At 34.7% G+C, this 23,307-nt stretch overlaps 1 protein-coding gene across 3 annotated transcripts in view; it reads left to right on the top strand.

The window, feature by feature from the left end:
- The window catches only part of CNST (consortin, connexin sorting protein), a 57,261-nt gene that overhangs the window by 8,156 nt on the left and 25,798 nt on the right, over positions 1-23,307 (top strand). For all 3 annotated transcript variants that reach the window (XM_085576942.1, XM_085576941.1, XM_021550460.3), the window contains 7 exons: positions 5,610-6,047; positions 13,117-13,322; positions 16,283-16,313; positions 19,138-19,224; positions 19,678-19,792; positions 22,618-22,639; positions 22,813-22,909. In XM_085576942.1, coding sequence (XP_085433068.1) covers positions 5,660-6,047; positions 13,117-13,322; positions 16,283-16,313; positions 19,138-19,224; positions 19,678-19,792; positions 22,618-22,639; positions 22,813-22,909 — 946 coding nt within the window. In that variant the 5' untranslated portion in view covers positions 5,610-5,659. The remainder of the gene's footprint in view (positions 1-5,609; positions 6,048-13,116; positions 13,323-16,282; positions 16,314-19,137; positions 19,225-19,677; positions 19,793-22,617; positions 22,640-22,812; positions 22,910-23,307) is intronic.

Below are 23,307 nucleotides of genomic sequence, written 5' to 3'. Positions count from 1 at the left end.
AATTCTGTTAGATGGAATTGGTCTGGCTTTGTGAGATGAAATGAATTGCAACATGAATTGCCTATCACCTTTGTCTTCTCTGTTTCTTTCTGTAGAAAATTCTGTGATGGTCAAGCACATCTTCACCAATTTATACTTTTCTTGGTTGTGGTGAGGCAAGGGCACTCTGGTGATAATTTTCTAGGCTTCTGTAGGTATATCTTGGCTTCCACATTAGATGAAGAAATAAACTGTTGTAGAGAAGTTGCATTTGCACTTCGCTAAATAAAGTGTTTATTAGCTCCTGTAACAGCACAGTAGACATTGTCCTTTTTCTTGCAAGCTAATGAACTCGTAATGCTATGTTGTATGTAGTTTTTGCATAGTGTCATGTAGACACTGGGTCATTTAGAATTTCCCCCCCATCCCTGAATCTTCGTGTTCGTATTAAATATAAATGTTCATAAAATGGGATAAATCTTTTTCCTTCTATGCGGATGTTAATGGGCAGTAAGAAGAATTTCCAGTATATGTTTTGATTGTCTATGGCCATGATAGTTTTCACATTGGTTTTTATTAACTTGGAGAAGATTATTTATCGATATGAAAAGAGATACATCACAAGAGAATATTCAAATGATAGTATCTTCACACCAGCTATCAGAAAGATCATCAGATTTATTCTTAAGAAATATATGGATTAGGTTTAGTTATTTTTAAATTTTAGTATTTATGCAGTTTTCCTCTTTTTGTTCTAATGGTAGAAGCACCAACTCTGTAAACATAATGATTTCCTGGAATCAATTTTGGTATTTTTTTCTCTCTAGGACTTGAAAAGTTGCTTGTATTTAAGTAAAAAAGTATGTGTGGGAGAAGATACTAAAACCCCTGCAAGAATATAGAAAACCAAATTACTTTAATAATAGTTAGTGCCTATTTTTTACCTGTGCTTAAACCTGAGACTTGCTGGATTTCTTCTTTATAATGATGGGGATTCCACAACATCTCCAGACAGCCTGTTTGTTGTTTACACAGTGACCTTGTTTAGACTGAATTGCTATTGCCAGATGTAGTGCTGACCTTTCCTTTCTAAAACTCTTCTTTTGCTGGGATCCAGGTTCTCTTGTGTACATCTTGTTCTGTGTGTACGGTGCACAGAACAGTCCCCATGGTTGTAATTGATAAGTGCCTGGTAGAACATAATGAATTCTCTTGCGCATGTAACACTTGCTGTATTATATCTCAGGAGAAAAAGAAAGCTTGGACTCATGGTCAGTTTTCAGTCCAGTTTCTCTTTGAGATGCTTTTCATAATAACAAAATGACTGGTTAATCCCTATTTCGGATAGATGTGTGTATTTATTCCAGGAGTTTAGGGATATTCTGTTTGTGTTAGTGAATTTTATGTCATTCCTTTTGGAGCACTTATTGCTACAATTAATTTTGAATTAAATCCTCAAAAATGCTTATAACTGCTTCTAGCTGCAGACTATATGCTGCTATCGTGGTTTATCATCAAAGTTAATGAAAATATTGCATAGAAGCACCACTGGGAACCAATTTGAAATGACCATTCATTTTGAATAGAGCAGCATTTGTGATATAGTGGGGAAGCTGACTTTCAAAGAATTAAAATATTTAAATCTCTTTAATTAACACAGGAAAATTAAATGGCATGAGAATGAGAGAGGGAAAATAGTGTCTTTGACAAAGCTATATGAAACCAATCAAATGGAATTAAAAAAACAGTTTGATGTAAACTTTTGAATGTTAGAAAAAACAATGTTATGATCTGGATTGTTCTGTAAGATACATCCAAGATCAGTAAATGAAATACTACACTGTACCTTCAGTAAACATTCACAGAGCCTACCAGCTATTCAGGATAAAGGAGCTGAGTTAGTATGGAAGTTTAAGTTTAAGGGGCCTGGTGGTGTTTGTAGTTTTGTTCTGCTTTGTTTCTAATGCCCTCTTCAAATTTTATCCACGCCAGGTCAGGAATTATCTCACTTCTTACTACCTTCTTTTTTTTTTTTTTTTCCCCAAACAGCTATATTTAAGGTTATATTTCCATAGTAAAGATGGATGGAAAAAAGCGAGCAAGTGAAAAAGTTGTCAAAATTATATTAAGTTGTATGAAGTACATGAAAGGGAACACTAATGAGTATGGGCCTTTTAAAACTGGAGCTGACCTAAATTGCAAGCGAGGGCCGTTTAATATAATATACATACTGTTTGTCCTAAAGTAAACAAACATACAAGTAATTTCTTCAATACAGACTTAGTTTTTTTGCCACTTGACAAATATTTTCCATTTTATTTTTCATTTGTGCTATAATCACCATGATTATATGTGCCAATTGTGTGAATCTGTGTGGCAACTGAAGCACTTTTATTCATCAGTACCTTTTAACAAAGGTCAGCACAGTTCTACTCAGTGTTAGCTATTATTTCAGTTTTGGGCAACCAGTGAAGGGAGGAAAGATGGTCCTATCAAGAAACAAACATTTTCTTCTTAACATGTTGTTTGTTTTGCAATTCATTTCAGTGAAATAAATTCAGTAAATACAGGAACCCATGTGAATGGTCTTCTAAATAGCGTTTAAATCTAAAGAGATTTTAATTTCATTTTTGTTTATAAATAAGTGTTTCTACTTTTGTTTTTAGACAGAGCTAAAGTTAATTCTCACAGGATTTAGATTGACTTTGATACCTGCCTAGTGCCTTGGTAGACTCAAAAGGAATTGCAAATAGCAGCATTGAAATCAAGAAGGTAAAAAATTTCATCTGAGTGGGAGGGGAAATACTTGTAAAAGATCAAGGGCAGGAGTGTTCTAAATTCCTTGAACTAGCTCTTTTTGGGTTTTCATCCTCTAAGGAGCCTTAAGGATTGTAGAAATTAATAGATTTTCAGGGCTACTTCTATTTGGAGAAATACTGAGTTTTAAGCAATAAACCAAGAAATGTTCTGCTTTCCAGCTTCTCAGCTGTCATTTTAGCCATATGTTCAAAGGAAGTGAGTTAACATTTTCCATCAGAATGTTAGCTTCATCTACAGCAAATATCACTTGTCAAAAGCATCTTTTCTCGTTTTTCACAATTAAGTAGGAAACACCTCGTTCAAATGCATTTGTATTTCTCTTCCCCTTTGCTGTCTGTTGGAAAAATAAACTGTTTTCTATAGGTGGAAGCAAGACAGTGATGGTAGGACATTCTGATTTTTTTATTATTACTATTATTATCATTGGGTTTGGGCAATTTACTTCAACCTCTTTTGATGCACTATTTGATCTATGAGCTGGGGAAAGCAGCAGTAGTTATTATTTCATGTGGCATGAAGACTAAAAAGTGAACTTTTCAAATATAATACTGTGTTTGGGATTATTTTTTTAGTGCTTTAGAACAGGTACCAATAAATCAACCTAACTGTAGTATGAGTGTCTAATAATATCTAGTTCTGATTCTTTCTGCTCTGATTGAAGTTCTGTCCTCCTATTAACCTTTAATTTTGTGTTTAACTCTCTTAGAGAGAAAATGGTTTGATTAAGGAGCATCCTTCTAGTGAGTGTGTCTTTCTGGTGCTCAAGGAAAATCAATTATCATATAATGTGGCTGCCAAAGGAAAACACAACTTTCATCTCTATGTACAATGCATAATTCTTCTATACCAAGATAGAATATTTCCATCAGAAGGGACCTATAGTTAGTACCTTGTCCTGAGCAACTCAGGGCTGACCAAGTGTGTTGCAAAGAGCATTGTCCAAATGCCTCTTGGACAGGCTTGGGACATTGGCCACCTCTCTAGGAAGCCTGTTGCAGTGTTTGACCACACCCTTAGTAAAGAAATACTTCCTGATGTCCAGTCTAACCTTCCTTGCTGCTGCTTATGTTTTAGGGTAGGCAGTAATTTTTGTTAGACTGGTATGGCTGGAAGTGGTTAGCCAGTTCTTCAGGTTGGAAGCAGAGATGGAGTTGCCCTGGGTGGTGCTGGCTTTTGCTTTTGTGTTGCCCAGTTGGTGGTGGCTTGTTGCCCTCTATATGCTTCTGTGGAACTCCTCACCATCTATTTAACCAGGCCTGTACTTTGTGTGGTTGTCTGTGAGCACGTTGTTGGAGACAGTGTCAAAAGCCAGGCACAGTAAATCGCATCCTTTATTCCCCCTAATTCTGCTAAGCAAGTCAGCTAGTTTTGTAGAACCACAACTTATCCATCATAAGTCCATGTTGACTGCACTTGATGACCACCTTATCCTTCAGATGTTTGAAAATGCCTCAACTTGCTGTTAATATCTTCTGAGGACTGAGGTGAGGCAGAGCAGCCTATAGCCCCCTAAATCCTTTTTCTTGTGCCTAAGATAGGAGTGATGTTTTCTTTTTCTTTTCTTTTCTTTTTTTTCCTCCGTCTTTTTAGCAACTATGAAGTTTATGAAGGAATGATTTGGGTAAAATCTCTTTAGTAATCTTTGTCAGAAATATGTTTCTATGTATGAAGGAAAGCCTGCTTATTCTTCCAATTTTTTTTCCATTTTCTCACAACTTTAATTCTTCTAGCAAGTAAAATGAAAGACTATCTTGCAAACTTCCCAAGTGTGTGTTTTGTTTACTCAACTTGTGTATACAAAGAGTTAAGAAAGCCTGGAGAAAACAGGTATCCTAAAATGTACTTTCATTTAAGGGAAAGTATAGGAAGCTGCTGTAAGCTCTTCTATAATACAAGAGTGCTTGCTGTTTCTTGGCTTCACTGTTAAAAACGTGAGCTAAATCTAGTCAGATGGACAAAATGGAGCTGTATTTCGGGTATATGGTTGCTAAATTAAAGAGCAGTATTGCCCTGCTTCTAAAGGCTAAAGATAGGAACTGATACAACAGTGGTCCTGTAACATGTAGGTCTTCTGGTAAGTTACTCTTTCTTTGTTATCATGAATGTGTCCAATTGCGGCATTGATTGGAGTTGCACCTTCACAAATAGGGAAAATTGACTCCTGCTGAGAGTAGGTGGGGGTTTTGGTTTTTTATCAACAAACCATCTGCTTCTGTGTATACTGAACACATGTTGAATGTTTTCTTGAAAATAATGTAACAATTGAGGCAATAAACAAGTTCTACTTCCATCTAACTCTGATAACACAGTTAATCTACCTGCAAGTTTGATCTGATACCATCACTGATAGAATTAAAAGTTGTTTACTTTTATTCCTCCCAGGTTTATTTTTATTATTTTTATTTCAGGCAAACTGTGATCTTATTTGACAAGAATGCTTTTGTTTTAGCCATAGATTTAAAGGGTTGGGGGGAAGGGAGATGTGAGGTAGCGTCTGTTTATCTTTTTGTTTTTCTCATTACCTCAGCTGTAACAACAGAAGCACTGTTGTAAAGAACAGCTGTGCTTTTGCTCAGGTAGCTATAATTTATCCAATTATAATTGGATAAAAATATAACTTCATAGGGTTTTTTGTATGTAAATATCCCCCGTGCTAAGACTTTAAGTAGGTCAGTGAATGAAAGAAATTCCCCATACTTTTAAGGTGTATCACTTGGCTGATGTGAGTCTTTAGTGGCTGGCACTGGCTGACATAATTTATCTGTTATGCTATACATATTGTAAATGCTTCATTCCATTTTATATTTCAGGTCAAAAAATATCTGGAGGGAGATTAAGTGGTTCAACAAGTAACGCTCTAATGGATGACAGAGACTTTCCACCAAATGATCTGCAAATAGACTCAAAGGACAGTCTTCCTGCTAACTATAGGGTAGAAAGTTTGGCATCTCGTTTGATTCCTTCAGCTGATGAAAATGAAAATCAACTTGATAGTGATGGGAATGAAGTTCTGATCAGTAGTAACACTGCTATGGGACGACAGGATAAAGGTGAACAGGATAACATCAATAATAATGAAAATATGGACAGTGGAGACTGGATCCCAAGCTGTAAAGAAAGTGAGACTGAGAGAAGATCTGTAAATGTCCATATGGACCCTCAGCTGGAGGAAAAGCCTATTACAGAAAAACAGCCAGGTGGAAAAAGAAGTCCAAGAAGCAAAAGAAACTCCAATAAAAAATCTAAAGGTACTTAATTTAAAATATTTTTGTTCTGTTTATTTCAGAAGTAACACTGTAGTTTAAATCTGTGAGCTGATAAGAAATATATTTTAGGTGTTGTACTAATTACTTTTAGCATTTCACTAAAGGCTTGGTGGGTTTTGGTTTGTTTTACTGTTTTTCTTTCCAGAACTGCTATTAGTCTTCAATCAAACTACATGTTTTCACCTTCTGTATTTTAAACAGTGGCTATGTAGCAAATGTAACACATCAAGTAAACAGAAGTAGAGGGAGGTACTCAGTGTCAGTATGGAAACTGGGCTGGCGTCCAAATCAGAATGGACAGAAATTCTGGCATTACAGTTTTGCTCATTTGAGTATCATGGTCAAGTGCAACATTTTGGTGCCTTGATCCCATATCAACATTTGAAATCTTGTTCTGAGTACCAAATATCTTGATCTTGCCCAGTTGTTGTAAAATTTACTTACATTTTTCAAAGCTTACCAGATAGGCCAAGGTTGTTTGTTTTGGGTAACAAACTGTTTAAAAATATGTTCCTACCAATTTTTGATGTTACTTTTTCTTTAGATATTTTGGATGTGAATTGGATAAGGAAAATGTAATGTTTATTGCATATTCTTATTTGAAATCCTTCTTCCCTTTTTGAAGGAGTAGGATTTAGTGTAACAGAATGTGTTATATTAGGTTTTTGCATACATTCTAAAGCTTATGTGTCATAGTGCTGTATATATTAATTAAAATCAGTATGTTTCATGCACAGGTTTCTTTGAAAGAGCTGATTCATCTGTGCTTTTCTCCATGCATTTTAAACTAAATTATTTTAAAATATAACTTTCCTCTTAAATGGCAAGTATTTTCGTGACCTAATTGGAAAACTGGTTATTATTTTAAGGGATAATAGAATAGGTAAAAACAGGAAAAGAGGGAAGCCTTGCATGCCATATCTTGTACAAATAGACAAAATCTGAAAAGAAAAATTATATTTTCTGGTACAGATAAGAGTTTTCTGAAATCTCTCATTACAGGGAGAATGTTTTCTGAATAACTTTCTTCAGCACTTAATAAGCAGATATATTTCACCTGTAGATTTAAGTTTTAATAACATAATACAATAATTAAAATTAGATTGGCAGAAGTAATTGAGAACCAGTCATCTGTATCATAGGACTAACAAAAAACAAGTTGATGAAGAGTTGACATAGGTATGTAAAGCACAAGAAGAGGAAGAAGAGGAAAAAACTCATGTAAACACTGGAAGTTAAACTTGGCTCATATTCTTTCTCCATTATTTTGTATTCTTGTTGAATTAACTGGTACAGAAATACAGTAAAATGAGCTGTCCACAGTTGATTGACAATTTAAGACAAAAATCAGAATCCTGAAAATACAGAACATTCCATGGACTAGTCTGGCAATGTAGAAGACAACACAAGAAAACATCCTGTCTGCAAAACTCTTTAGTTTTGTTGAATTCTTTAGAATAAACTCTTGTTACTTTATTAGTAAAGAACCTTGATTGTTAGAGAGGAAGATCAAAATACAAAATTACATTATATCTCCCATTGTTTATGGGCTAATATTATGGGCTAATATACATTTAGTAATTTTTTTCTATAACTCTCATGTAATGTTTCTTCTGTTTTCACAAAATGCAGTTGACTGTGTCACAATTTCTTGATGATGCAAATGTCTTTATTTTAGTGGTGATTTTCCATTTAATTTCCAGTACCAGCTATTTTAAATTATTCCTGAATATCTCACTACATCCTCTACATAAAGGTCCAAACTTGCATTCTTCTCTTTATACCAACTCAGAGATAAGGAGAGAGTAATCAAGCTAGAGTGGAAGATTCCTGAGTGGGTGATAGCAGAGTACCCACAAGCAAGCTGGAATATCAAACTAAATACTTGCATGGCATGTATTGTTGTGAATTTTATAAAAAATTATTTTAAACTGTTGAGAAATCATGGATAAGTTACTTTGACTCATAACTAAGAAAGAGATTTATGAATCTTTTTCCCCATAAGCACACCTGTTATGATTGCTGTTAAATGTTGCTATTCTAGAAAAGATGAAATTTGACTTCAAAAGCACATTGTTCATATTCCTCTTCTTGCTAGTGACTAAAGCAATTTATGTGGAAAATTACATTTTAGTCATTTTTGTTTACTTGTGACTTGCTCAGCAGAATATTGGTGATCATTACAGAAGGCAATCTTCGGCTCCAAACATGTTTTTACTTTAGAAGAAAGAGCAAGTACTCGCACTTTCAATATGGCTGAAACTCTCTAAATAGTTGTTCGTGAAGAATAAACAGTTGTAAGTTGGATTATTATCTGTCTGTATATCCTTGGGATCTGTTGAAGCTAAAATTATTGTAGCTTCTCCTATCAGTAGACTGGAATGCAAGTTTAACTGTCTTCTGGTTCAATATTCTTCCTGTCAGAGGCCAACAGAGGATTTGTAGGTGAGAGTACAAGGCAAACGCAAGTTCTGCTCTCCATCTGCAGCAATCTCAGGACTTCCCCAAGTGGAAATTGATAGACTGTAATACTTTAGAGTGAATTTGTCACCTGACTTACAGTTGCTTTTTGCATCCATTTCAGTATCCTGAAGTAAGCAGTTCCAGGATTTAATCTATTTGTTGTTTGAAGAAGCATCTCCTTTTAGCCCTCTTGATGCTGTGGGAAATTGAGAGGGGATGGACAAGTCTATAGCTCCTAGATCCCAATTTTTTCTCATACTCTTTTTGTATACTCATCATAGTTTTGAATGTACTATGATGGTATCTGGTTAGGGAGGATTGATGACCAAAGAACACATGTACATTTTAACTGAAGAATTTAAACTTTGGTGATTATTCATAATGTTATTCCTTGTAAAGAGTTGTACTAACTTTAGTGTGGTAGATATAGTGATTCTATAGTTTAATAGTTTAATTCTAATAGTTTAATCTATTCTGATATATTTTTGTAAATATGGACTTCAGATTATCCTTATTCTCTGAAAATAAGTTCATCTTTTTGAAAAGGTCAGTCCTGGCATAACTGAATATTGTCAAATCATTATATGATTCCTTACATCGTATAACATGGTAACCTGCACTCAATTTTTTTTCCCCAAGTTAAATTCTGCAACATATGCTTTTTCTGTAAATTATCCCACTTATTTCTTATAGCAGCTTGAAAGTGGAGGAAGGAAGAAGGTTTTTGGAATGGAATTGGTATTGGAGGAAATAAAATATATGAATATAAGATAGTCAAATTACACGAAAATTCAAGAAATGTTATTTAATTTAGGGTTCTGTACCAAACGAAACAAGGTTTTGAGCTTGCTCATTTGAAGTTATATCTTTACCACCAACACATCTATCTCAAAATCTCTTATTTTAAAAATGAATAGTTTTTAAATACTTGCTGGTCTTTTTTCTTATTTCCTCAGTAGTTCTTGAATGAATCAGTCTGAAACAGCTTTCTGTATTGGGTACCAAAGAATGCTTAAAAAAAGAGATTGCCATATATTTTCTGTACTAGAAACTTCTGTCACTGGTGACTTAAGCTAGTGCTACTGAATATGAAAATTCAGATTAATATAAAAAGCAGAGGGCAACATCCATCATTTTATTTTGATAGCAAATCACTCGTACTTGCACCTTGGATTCATCCTCAGGCAGATAACAAAGAGTATCTTAATTTCATGTACTTGCAGGACTGAAAAAGAGAAAACCTGAGACATACTGAAAAAATGTGGGGCTTTATTCAAAAAGTGTGTCAACATTTGATCTTTTTCAGGAAAACTTGGGGCTGCTTCTGTGAGCTGTTTGGGAAATTGAGAGAAAGTTTGCTCTCTTCATATTTTAGGAAACATTAGCACACCCATCTGGGTGTAGAAGGGATCAGTTGAAACATTTGGGAGTCTGGCAGAGCAAAAACTTGAGCCTGGCTCTTTGGCATGGACCTGCTGAGTGCTCTGGCCCCTGATGCCTTCTGTGGATTTTGCACATTTTCATAAAGGCTTTGGTTCCATGCTGGGGTGGAGTAAATATCAGTTCTTTATAAAGTGAAAAATTTTAATCCTTATTAAAAAATTCAGAAATATATGTATTACACCTGTATCTAGTGGAAAAAAAAAATCCATCTGCTTTGGACAGTAAGAGTGATTGATTCCTGGAAAAAGTAGAGTGCTGTTTTCAAGAATGAGGGAAAAAATAGAGATTCTGGCCCATCACATCTTTATGGTGAAATAGCATTACTAAGTGTTATAGTAAAAGTGCTGTGTTGTAATGCTACTAATGCACAAATATTGTCTTGTGTTGAAAATCAGATAAGTTAGAATTAATGCACATAACTATAAGGCCTCACTTTCAAAATCAGGGAAGAAATTTGAGGGCAGGATTTGATTCAGAGTTACAACTCAACCATACAAATAATAATGCAGTTTATGAACTGTGTTAGCAACATGAAAACATTAAAATTAAGGTTCTTCATGAGAGTTGCTATTGAACGTGTTGCAGTCAATGTTCATATTTTGATATGACAGGTGATTATTAACTGCTTAAAAAAGTGCAGCTTGAAGTGACTTTTTGTTGCTTTGTTTTTCTGAGAGAAATGGTTTGCAAGAACACCAGGACCCTCTTTTCTGGTTTAATGAGAATGTGCTAAACAGGAAGCTGTATTTTTAAATACAGCCTTAATTCCATCTCTAGAAGTATTTCCTGGTTTGTATCTTGCATCCGGTTGTGTCTCTTGTTGCTTTTGGCCCTCAGGAAACCCAAATAAATACCGGAAGATCAGACATGTGCATTAATTTTGAAAAAGCAATGTTAAGTTACACCCATATTTTTTCTGGCAGTAAACCCTGTGAAAATAGCCACCCACAGAGATTATTAGTAGTCCTAAACTGGACAGTTTACTAAATAAAGAGTTTAAAATAATCAATGGTGGAGTGTTGCATGGACAAGCTAATACCTTTCTTAGGTCCTAAATCTTAAACCTGAATCATCATTATTGGGTTTCAGAGGTGATGAAAACGGAGGAGTCTGAAACAGAAGTGTCCACACTGAGGACACAAGGATACTTGAAACAGTGCCTCAGCTGCCCACCTTTCAAATGATAACATGATTTCAGAAAATGGGTGTAGTTGGGGACCAATACTCATTCTAATCTGAGTTTATTAAAAGTTTATTCTGCACATTTCTGTGGCCAAATTCCCTAAATTGATTTAAACAATTGTGGGAATTTTTTAAAGTTCTGTCTTATGCAAGTGTGTGAAATTCAATGTTTTATGGAGAAATAAAAATGAGTTTATTAAAAGTTGGAATCAGCTGTAGTTTTCTGGTTGCGCTGTGTTTTATGGAAAGCTGTAATTTATTGCTCTCTGATCTTTGTGAGAGACTGATCAAGTCAGTATATGGGTAGTTGATTTCTCCCACTGCTGCTGTCACTACCACTACCCTCCACTTCTTCGTTAATCTCATTTAACATTTTCTCATAACTATTCATGATCAAAAATAAAGTTTTGCATTTCTAACAATAAAATGAGGAATTTGCATCCAGCAAGTTGTTTTTTTCCTGTAATATTCTTGTACGGTTATGCTTTACATTATTTTTCGTATCTCCACTTGAATGCCTGACTTTTTTTGACTTTGTGAAAAATGCCAATCACTTGGTTTTTAAAATTTTAAAAGTTTAATAATAATAAAATGGTTATAAAAATAGTAATACAATTAGAGTAATAAAGTTTAGAGTTAGGACAATTACAAGACAATAAAAAGCAAAGACTTCCGGACGTCTGGATGCTCTCGGACACTAAGTCACGAAAAGCATGCCTTGTGAACAAAGGAATCACCCTTAAACCAATACACTTGTTGCATATTCATACATCCTTTATGGCTATGCATACATTCTATTCTAAATAAGAAACACTGTCTGCTGTATGTCAACTGTTTCCTTTAATCCCCTGGTGTCTTGGAATCTGAGCAAGGCCTGAAGAAATTAGCTTCTTCTGATAAGAAGCCATATATTCCTCTCCTGTGGAAGATTTAGGTGTTCCTCAAAGCAAGTATCTCATTCCTAAAAAAAAAAAAAAAACTTCCCCACATACATAGTCTCTATTTTAACATTATGTTGGAACCTAAAACTACACTTAACACGATACGTAAGAGAATTAATACAGCATAAATTTCTAACATTACACATATAATATTCATTGTAACATTTGCGAAAAGCCCCTGATAAAATATGCATTTTTCACAACTTCTATAAAACTGGAGACAGACAACAGTGAACTGCCAGGAAATGTACCATGGAGAATCTAGTTTTCCGTCTAGCAAGTAGTTCTGGGATCTAAATTCAGTTTACACATCCTTGTGTCATTGTTACCAACATAGATTAGCACTACTGACTCTTTCCCTGGACACTCAAAGAAATTATCCAGCTATGGAGGGGGGGGGGGGGGTCTTCCTTTTCACTCAATAGGAAACTCCCCATAGACATCTCTCTCCTACAACAGAATCCCACATTAGCATCATCTGCTTCTTTCTGTTCTTTAAGATCCTGCTGTCACTGTGAGGAGCCACTGTGTTATCATCTAAAAAACAGGAACCCATTGAATTGTCCTGTTTCCCTTGTGTGTGTCCATCCCCAGGACACCTCCTTGTCCAAGCTCCGTGGCTGGAGCAAAGAGACAAACTGAAAACCTCAGCCATACTGCCCTCACCTACCTGCTATTTGCCCTTTTTGTGCAAAACTGCATTCTAAGCCCTTTTAGGTCATCCTGATCTCTTATTAATAACTCTGTATAACACTTTCTAAGTGTTCTGATTTTTTTTTTCCCATAAATGAAAGCAGGGTCCCATTTAGAAGTGTACAGATATATCTGATGTATGTTACTGTGTTCTCTTGGGTAGGTGAGCTGACAGTGAGACAGACCTGTCACAATTAATTTTGACAAGGCCAGTATTTAGTGTAGCAGTGATGTTATTTGACATATTCTGTTCATAATGAAATTTCCTAAAAAAGCAGCTTGATGTATTTTCTTCTTAATCCTAACCTAAGTACTTGTCCTTTTTAAAGGCATTTCTACAGTGGGAACCACAATGATCCAGGATGAAAATGCTCTTCATACAGATACAGATTTTGTGCAGGCTGAAAGTGCTGTTGAAGCAAAGGAAAACTTTGATCCAAAAAACCAAAAACAAACATTGCAGTCTCTTTTCTCTTTGCTCCGTGAAGAGGTTGAGCAGATGGATTCAAAGATACTGCCCCTGTGTCTTCATCAGGTACTTTCTAGGATTTTGCGGTGCTGCACCCAATTTTACTTTTATTTGAGACCTTTGTTCATTAGGAAAAATATGCATAAATGCAATTGATACCAATACTCATATCTAGACAGGATGCTTCAATACATAACAGATGGTCGAGGCAAATATCTCTTATAAGATCTTCTAATATTTCTTAAATTATAAATTGCCTTGTAAGTAAATTCTGTAGTTAAAGGAAACTCTTTAAGGGTGAGTTTCTAACTCCCCAAATGGTGAAATTAGTTTGGCAGGAAGATTTAGCAAAAATCACTCTTTTATCTGCCTTGAGTAAGGTTTGTAAGATACTGGTATAATTACAGAACAGCCAATACCTGAATAAAAATTTAAGTCTGGAATTGTTTTTACTGCTGCAGACATCTTTCTAGCATAAATTTTATGCATGAATATTAAGATTTAAGATTTTCTTAGTGTATATCTTTATATTAGCATAGTTGCCACACCTGCAAGATCAAAGGGAAAACTGTGGTTTGAAAAGCAGTCTTTCTTAGAAACTGGCCAGTATGTTGCTTGTTTTTTTCTGGAGGTTATGATGCAGAATGAATATGTGGATAGAACTTGATGCCGTATTAATGTACAGTTGTTATTTAGTTGTGTCAGACTGACAGTAGACTAGAAGACCTTTTGCTTGGCTGTGATGTCTAATATGGGAGATATGTAGATACTATACATGTCTGATTTGACTTAGCTGCATTGTCTTTATTTTGGAAGATATTTTTAATTTTTGAATTGCAATGACATTCCTGCATTCTTCTTCTTTAATACAAAAAAAGCAATTATATGGGAGAAAGGTTTCTCTTTAGGATTGCACATTATAGATAATCTACATTTGACATAGTATTTTTAATTTTTTTTTTAATCCATGCTTGTGTGAAGATATTTGATACTGTTCCTTAACTTATCAGAAGCTTAGCTTTAGGGTTAACAATTTTTGCTTTTAGCCTCATCAAATTTGGTAGTTTTTCATGAGTCAGTACAAGGGTCATTTTTGGAAAACAAGATACAGCAAAAACTTTAAATGCTTTATAAACATCAAGGGGATCAATTGCACATGATGGAGGTGAAATGTGTTGCTTTTTAGATGAGGAAGCCAAACACTAAGGGGATTAACCTTTTGAAAGTCGTACAGGATCTGTGACAGAGCTGAGAACAAAATCTGCATATTCAGATTGAAATATGTATTTAAACACTGTCTTTTTTCTTCCTAAAAATTATCAAGATTTTGAATGGAGCATTTGAAAGAAAGCTGATGGAACTTACAAGGCTCATAACCTGGTTTTTTAATAGAGGATGGGAGAGGGGAGGATTTTAAGTTTAGCATTCCTGTACAGGGAGTCTATTAAGAAATTTTTTCCCTTTTTAGTGAATTAACCTGTCAGCTTCAGGTTTTGTTTTTTTTCTTTTTCAGATTGCTAATACAGCCTGACAGTAACATTAAACCAGGTCTATCAAATACTCTTCTACAACATCCTTTTTTTATTCTATCTGGCAAATTCCAATGTAAAATCAAGAGCTGTGTTGGCTGTTCTGGAGTATTAACCTCCATGGTGTTTGTGGGAAGCTTGTATTGAATATTTAAAGACTCTTGGATAATAGGGGTTGTTCTAAGAGTCAACTTCTAATTAAAATAGGATGTAATTTTTTTTCCTGTCTTGAATGGGAATAATGTGATTTGTTTACAACTTGTTACAGAATCTGAGAGGTATTTTTATATAAAACTTAGGTAGAGCTTTGACAGCTCCAAAAATATTTAGGAGGCTATTGTGGACAGCAGACAAAATGTGTAGATAAAAAACATTAAAAGTCACTTAGCCATTCTCTTTCAGAGGTACTGGGCTCAGAATGGTCTAGTGGTTAGCAGTAAGGCTGAGAGCCAGGGAGTACAATTTGTAATCTAGACTCCTCTATCAAATTGCTGTCTTTTGTAGAAGTCTGAAGATAATTGCTAAGAAAAGTGTTTATTTAAGCCCTCTATATTATAACTACTTAAACTGATATGTCCCAAAGATCTTGAGACTGAATTTTTGAGTGCTCCCACAGAAGTCATTGGGGCATCATCTATGAGATGCCTCAGCCTGAATGTTGTGGTATCACTGTGCCTGCAGTCCTGGACACATTTTGCAAGCTCTGCCCTTGCTTCACCATGCATGGCAAACAGGAACACTGCCAAAATTTGCTGTCCCCAAGAACTGATTAGTTGCTGCTTGTAAAGGTCACTGGTAGTGTAGAGCTCCTTAGAATACTTCTGAGGTTTATATCTTTTGTATTTCATCGCATTTACAAACAATGATGTTAGTATTCCTCAGCTTTTTAGGAAAGCCTGCACAGTTTTGTAACAAGCACAAATAAGTTATTGTTGGAATTCTCAAGTATTTTTTGTCTACAGGGAGACAAAAGACTGTTCTTTTCTCATCAGTCAGGAAACTCCCATTTCTATTTTAACACATTGCAATGTATTGCTCAGGAGAGCACAGCAATGATCTTAATTTGATCAAACATAAGGAAACATTGGCCAGGCACAGAATTCAAACTTTTGAACTGGTATCAATAAAAATAGTACTTCTGTTGTAAGTCATTTTAAGCTTTCTATTAAGATAACTAAAAGTGTTTCTGAAATAATTTTTATAGTTGTAGGAGAATAATACCTTACTAAGGTTTTCTGGTTTGTGTAATTCTGTAAATTACACAAAATCAAATCAGTTTTGTGTGAGAGGACTTAATATTTCTATGGTCTTTGATGTTCTTTCAAAACCTTTTTCCTAGAATAGGAATACATGTATTTTGTCAGAACATTCATATTTTACCCCAACAAAATAGGAAGCTGCAAACCAGAATTTTAAAGCTATGATAAAAAGTTTATATCACATCCTTACCACTGTCATGAAAATTATAGATTCTTAATTTTTTTTCCACTTTTGCAGATAGCTGAGACCTATTTTCAAGAGGAGGAATGTATCCTTTTACTTGCAAAAATTGTTGCACAGTATTCAAATAATGTGGTATGCTTTGCTGTTAACTCACATCTTCTGGGTCAGGGTTATAAGGAAGTGAAGGACCATAATTTACCCATGAGCAAATACACAGTATGCTAGCAAATCCTCCTTAATCAAACAACTGGAATGTGAGTTAGGGATAAATTCACTTCCAACAGCTGTACTGATGCAATCATTAGTAGTTGGATGTCAGCAAGGAAGTAAGAAAACATTTTCAAAGAACTGTTTTTATGAGATAATTTCTATTCTAAGTATTAGTAACTGGGAAAATGTCCAATTTAGAGATAGGATATGTATTATATCAAATAATTATAGTAATGATAAAATTGTCATAGGACTTGATTAGAATATGTACTAAAAATGTCTAGATTGGAATAAAAATACCAAACACATGGAGCTGAGATCAGCAACCTGCAAAAAATAGCAAAAGGGTGTTTGACAAATGCTAATTAGTCAAAATCATATCAAGGTAGTTTGAGAAATTGTTGTAGGAAAATATGGGTAATTGCTTCTGGGAACAGTTTAGCAGTCCAGTTTATTTTGATTTGTTCCTAGATAATGCAAGTAAGTTTGGTCAAAAATTTGTAATAGTTGGACTGCTGGTAATTAGTCTGATATATTTATATTTCAGTAATTGTGTGAGAGAATAATAATATTAAACCTCAAAGTTAAGTTAAAATTTTAAAAAAGGTGGACTGGGATTTCCTCTTTGCTTCAAAGGGAAGTGATCAGATTATAAAAAGAAGATGCCAGTGGCAAGCCCTTAAGGTATATATGATTCCTTAAAATGCATCATACATTACAGAATTTATGCATACAGATTATTTCTTTATTTTGTAATTTGTACAAATAAAATACAGCAAATAGGCAATTGTTTAGCATGGTAAGTAACAAGGCATAAGAAACCTAAACAAATTATTTTAGCATGCAGCTAAAACCAGAGAACTAACAGTTGCAATGTTATAAAAGCAACATATAAAATAAAATCATCACTGTTTTAGAGGACTGCACTTTTGTTTTGGACCTCCTAATTCAAAAGTGTCCATCAGAAAATGTGAATTGCACAGTGTTGTCCTGATTTTTAAAAGTGTTAAGTTTTCTTTTATAATTCTTTTGAAAGTTTTAAAGTTCTCATAAAACTTCTTTAGCCTCCTGATAATGTTTACATATTTAAGAGTCAGAGTTCCCACACAATTTCATATATAAACAGAATAGTTTACATATTTCTCTGTGGGTAGAGAGAATGATTAATATTTGAACCAGTGTACTTAGGGAAGTAGTAATTCCATCCTCCAATCCACAGTCACCTTTAGAATTCTATAAATACCACATGTTTGAATAATAACGGGTCTTTTCTCTTTTGAACTCACCAAACTCCCGTGTACTCATTTTGTGTCCAATAACAACAGCACAGCACAAATGAAAGGCATGGAAAAATGCTGTAATAAGTCCTGATGCGGGGGGGCATTTAGTAAATTTAAAATATAAATGGCATGGTAGAAACAGTTCCTCTTTCATTGGAGTTGCTTTAATTGAAAGGCATTCTATTTAAAGCTGATCAAAGGAAATATTTTTTAATGCAATGTACACCTGATGTGTGGAATTCAACACCACTATATAATACATATTTATGAAGGATATCTGCATTGTACCTCCAGCCATCAGTTTCCTGAGGTTAATAAAGAACCTACTTGATCATGTTACACTGTATTAATTATCTATGACAGACATTTTAATTCATTCAGTATGGAATCTCATATTAAAAATAATTCAGGGTTTGTTGCATTGATCCTCTAAGGCTGTCTCTGTGATCTGTAATTCTGTTTCTAATAACAGATTGCCTGAAGACAGGGAATATTATTTCCATTAATATTGTTGTTCATAAGCCATGCCATTGCATGAGGCTACTGGTTGTGTTTTGTAATAATTACTCCAGTGTTTTAATTAGCATGAATAATGGAAAGTGGGTTTTCCGTATTACTAAGAACCTTTTTCTTTGTACTTCTATCCTCATTGTATTGTAGAATTACATTTCAAATAGCTGGTAAAACATCTTCAAATAGTACAACTAACAGCTCAGGCTTAGTGAACTAGCATTATCCTGACTATTGTAAGATATGTGACTATCAGTATACCTTTGTGAATATATTGATAACCCTAAGCATGGGGAAAGAGTTCTTCATATAGAAGAAAAGTGAGCAAATCTTCAGGAAGACAAAACGTAAACTTAGCAGTCCAACAGTGTTGCATACAATGGTTGAAAAAGGAGGGGGGAAGGTATTTTTCAAAAATTGAAGTTGGATTGTTTTAATACTGTCACCAAATGGTCATAGAAAGGAGTCATATTTTCAGTTAGTCATGGTTATTGGCATGTAATTGTATTTCTTGCAAGATATGTGCTGGTATTTGTGTCATTATTTTGCTTTTCGTTTCCCAGAGATGTCATTTTTTCATTCAAGTTATCAGCATAATAACATCTCAGTCATTTATTTTTAAGAAAAATCTTTTGTTGTGTCAGGCACATGGGAGGAGATACCTGCTAAAAAGAATAGGATTTTCATTTTTTGAATGTTTCTCCACGTATTTTACTTCTTGCCTGCCATTTTCATGTCTGCTGCTTTTTCTTTCTTGCACAGAAATCGGGATGCTAGCCATTATTCATTTTGATTCACTTATTTCAAATTTCAAGTGTGTAATTACTTCCCATTCAACCATGATGCCATTTATAAGTAAGTCATGCCATGTCCTCGTATGTGTGTGTTTGCCTTTAACCTTCCTTTCAGATGAGAAGGCCATGAAGTTCATTCAGCTTGAACGACTTTATCATGAGCAGCTGCTTGCAAATCTCTCTTCCATACAGGAACAGTGGGGTGAGTACCAGATAAACTAATATGGTAGAAGAAAGACTTCAGTTTGTATCTCTAAATAATACATTTCCAGGATAAAAAAGTTAAATAGCAAAAGTGACATTTATATCGGAATTTCTCTGAGCTTGTTACAAGAAGAATATTTCTGCTTTGGATTTGTTTGCACGCATTTAATTATAAATGTGGAAATAGTTTGTAATTCTTTATTCTGTTAATCAAGATTTTGATCCACAATTGTTTCAAGCTTATTTACGGGTTAGGATTGGTGGGTGTGATGTGATGAAAATAAAGTGTCTTCTGAGCAAATATGATGCTGTTCTGCATAGTCTGAAACAAGACTGTAGAGCACAGATAGAACAGTTGTCAATATTTCTCCGTTAATTAGTTTCACCAATTTGTTTAATGTTAAGCTACTCTTACAGTATCTTGAATAAAAAATATTTTGATTTAATGTAGAAAGAAAATGGAAAACAGCAGTTCCCAGTCCAGTTACAACACTGAGGAATTCAGATAAAGAACTGAGTGGCCAAGAACTGGAAAAGCTTACTAGAGTTTGCTCCTCGCATCAACAGTAAGTATAAGAAAGTATTATTACTCCTCAAACTAATGTTTTTGTAGCTGTTGTCTCCTTGATGTTATGGGTATTTTAAAATAATCAGTGTCAAAATAAAAGTTGCATCACTGACTTGAATTTGGTTATAACGTGGTGGTTCCTTCTGATATGTAACTAAAATCAGTTACCATCAGTTTTCACATTGTTTTAATGTTGTTTTAAGAATGCATGAAGACTAAATCTGAACTCATTTTAGCAAATCATCAGTTTTCCAGAACTGGAGTTTTGAGTTTTATTATTTCAACCAAAGGAAATGCTGAATAATGTTAATTTAGGAAGAGAGAGACTGTAGAACTAATGATGGTGTTCATGTTTAATACCTATTGGTTTACTCATTCTTTCAAAATGCAAGTGTCCAGCATCTCACACTTCAGCACTCATACCTACGCTATAGGATTTTATTCCCAAATTTCCACATTTCAGGACAATTCCTTAATGCTTAATGTAGTTCTTGTTACTTTCTATAAATTTCATATCAGTTGTATTTACATGAAGCAGTAATTCTGTACTTTCCTAGTGTTATGAACAGTGAAATCTCAGTTGCTAGCTGCTTTGCCTGACCCATCAGCCTCCAGAATCAGTTGTATCACAGTATAACAAACTTGTGGGCAGTGCCTAGGGTGCTTTTCTGGGTAGTAACATATATGGGATTGTACCCAGCAGGTAGGAGGAGGAGATCTGTTCCTTCATGTATGAATGTCCTACTGTCCCAACATTGATTTTAATGTACAGATGGAAAAAATCATACGAGCTGCCACTGAAAAATGATCAACCAATAGCAATAAGGAAACTACATTCAAAGCTTGAGAAAAGGCCTGCCTGTGACAGGCAAGATGCTCTCAATTAGATGGGGAGAGAGAACTTTCTCTAGTACATTTGCATTGGCTGAGTCAATCTGGTTATAACAAAAACTAAAATGCTCCTGTTGCTTATAGAGTATTGATTTGGCCAAAGCCAGGGACCTCATAAAACGGGAAAGCTGGGCAGGACAGAACGCACATCCAACCAATATGATTAATGTAACATTCTCCATTTATTCAAGAGAAGATGGCAGTTTATATACACTTCTATATAGTTTACAGTTTACAAAGGCACTCTGATTAGCAAGCTAACTTTGTTTATCTTTGTCTTAAGGTGGCCCAAACCTTACACTATAAACCTATACTACTTAACACCCAGACAGCCCAGTGCTTCCCATCACACCTTAATACAATTTCTAACTGTGCCACAAACCCTTAATTTCTAACTTCATCAGAGGCTGGAAGGCCTCACAAGGCCCAAATCTGAGGCCTAGACTGGAGTAACTCAAATCTCATTCAAAACATAAATCATGCCCCTCTCTCTTTCAGAAATGCTGCAACATTTGGCTCTCAATTTTGTTCTTCTGGGTGATGTTTGAAAACACCCCAGCTGATTCCCAGAATCCATGCAGGGATTTTTCAGGTGTATTCTGAATGCCTTTGTGAGGGAGTCCCTGGAAAGGTATTCTTGCATTCCCAGAGGATAAGGGGGCAGGTGTGGCACTGGAGGTGCAGGTTTGCAGCTGCAGTGTGCTGCTGCTGAGAGGTTGTCCCAGCCTGCGTTTCCTTGTGCATGACCTGCTGAGACTCAGCTCTGCTGGGATTTACGTGCTGCAATGAGCAGCACCTCCCTGGTATCACCTGGGTTGTCACCTTGTTGAGAATAACTCTGCTTTCTCCTTCATTTCAGTTTTGAAATGTCATTCCCTGCTCTGAGAAACCCTGCAATTTGATAAAAATTAAGGCTTGTGTTCACTTACCATGATCAGTGCTCTGTATGTAATACTGTTACTCTTTCAAGCTCTGAAGGCAAAAGCCTATTTGCTGTTATTGTTTCATATAGAGGGGTTTTCCTAAGTTTTAAATTAATTCTACTTTTTAATTGAAATTACACTTTAATTTTTAATGAATAGCATGCAGGTCTTGGAAAATGTGAGCATTTTGCTTTTTTAATTGAAAGTAAATTTTTCTGATACTCAAGTTCTATAGCTACATACTGGACATGTTTGCTCTTTAAAGATAGTTTTGAATGTCCTTTATTTGAATTTTAAATGGTAAAATTTAAAAGGCAATGTAACTTTTTGAAGTTTTTGTTAGACAGTATGAACATAAGTACTCTTCCCTTCTCTCTCTAACATTTTTTCAGTAGCTTTAAATAAAAAGCTCCACATTTTATTTTCATTGCTGTATGAAAGACTACAAGACAGATTATGTGTGATAAATCACATTGTGCATGAATCTGGATCCAGCTGGCAAAGTTCACCCTGACTGTGAGCAGCGTTGGTGAATCTGAATGGAGTCAGTGGGAGCTTCTGTACATTACAGAACCCAGAAAATGTCCCAGTCTGTGGAGAAGGAAATATCATTTTTGGCGAGGTCATTTCATCACTCAATCTCTTTTATAGTGATCCCTATTTTAAATAGTAGTAGATAGCAAGTTCTTTTATGATTTTTGAAGTTGGTAGAGTTTCTTCTGAGCATAACCTTTTACAGGAATGTACATTTCTTGATATGTTGCAGTAAATTTCCTTCTGACGGCTTTCTCAGGTGGAACAATGTTAGGACTAATTTGTCTTCTGATGATATTCATGCAAGCACAGATCTGTGCTTGAAGGTATGCTAGCAGGCTGATACTTTCAGTGGAAGAAAAGTTCTATGCTAATTTTAGAGCACAGCAAAAGTTTCTAAGATTTCACTTACACTTATTATGAAGAATGTTGCCATTAGGTTATTTAATTTATTCTTTTTCCTTTATTGCCACAGGCCACAGGCATCCAAAAATAAGGTAAGCAGCTGTTTAATTGAATTCTGCTTTGTCAAAAATTGGTAATAAATATATTTTAAATATTAGATAAAATCTTTCAAGTTTAGAAGCTTTTTGAAGTTTCAATGTCTCAAAAAGCCACAGCATTCCTGTTTAAATCTAAAAATTACACATAATAGTATCATATTTTACAGCTAGTAGCTGCAGAAAATACATGGGAAAGCAGTTCTTTACCTCAGTTAATGGAATCCAGAACTTTAAAGGAAAGAGAAGCTACTGCTTTTAAATCAGGTATGTGTGTATGTATGCACATGTGCATACATTTGTTTTAAATATGACACTGTATTGACATATTCCTATAAATAAAATTAAGCTATTTCATTTGAAGATACAGCATCTGTTGGATCTCTACAGATGCACAAATGCGTGATTTTTTTTTTCTCAGCACAATGGATAAATAATGCAATTTTAATTAGTTGTTGATATTTATACTTGTGAAGTAATTCTAGCCTCCATTAAAAAAATTCTTACATGTGCATGCATTTATATTAGCTTATGTAAGCTACCAAATTGTATAAAACTAGAGATAATAATTTGCATGTATAAAAATATTAGGTAATCAACCTGATGACAGACATTCTGAGGTGTGGCAATGGAGTACAGTTAACAATATTAGTAACTATTTTAAG

Source organism: Lonchura striata, chromosome 3, assembly GCF_050655825.1.
Source record: "Lonchura striata isolate lonStrDom1 chromosome 3, ASM5065582v1, whole genome shotgun sequence".
In the NCBI taxonomy this organism is placed as follows: domain Eukaryota; kingdom Metazoa; phylum Chordata; class Aves; order Passeriformes; family Estrildidae; genus Lonchura; species Lonchura striata.
The sequence above is the reverse complement of the archived record's forward strand: the minus strand, read 5'-3'. Positions and strand labels throughout refer to the sequence as shown.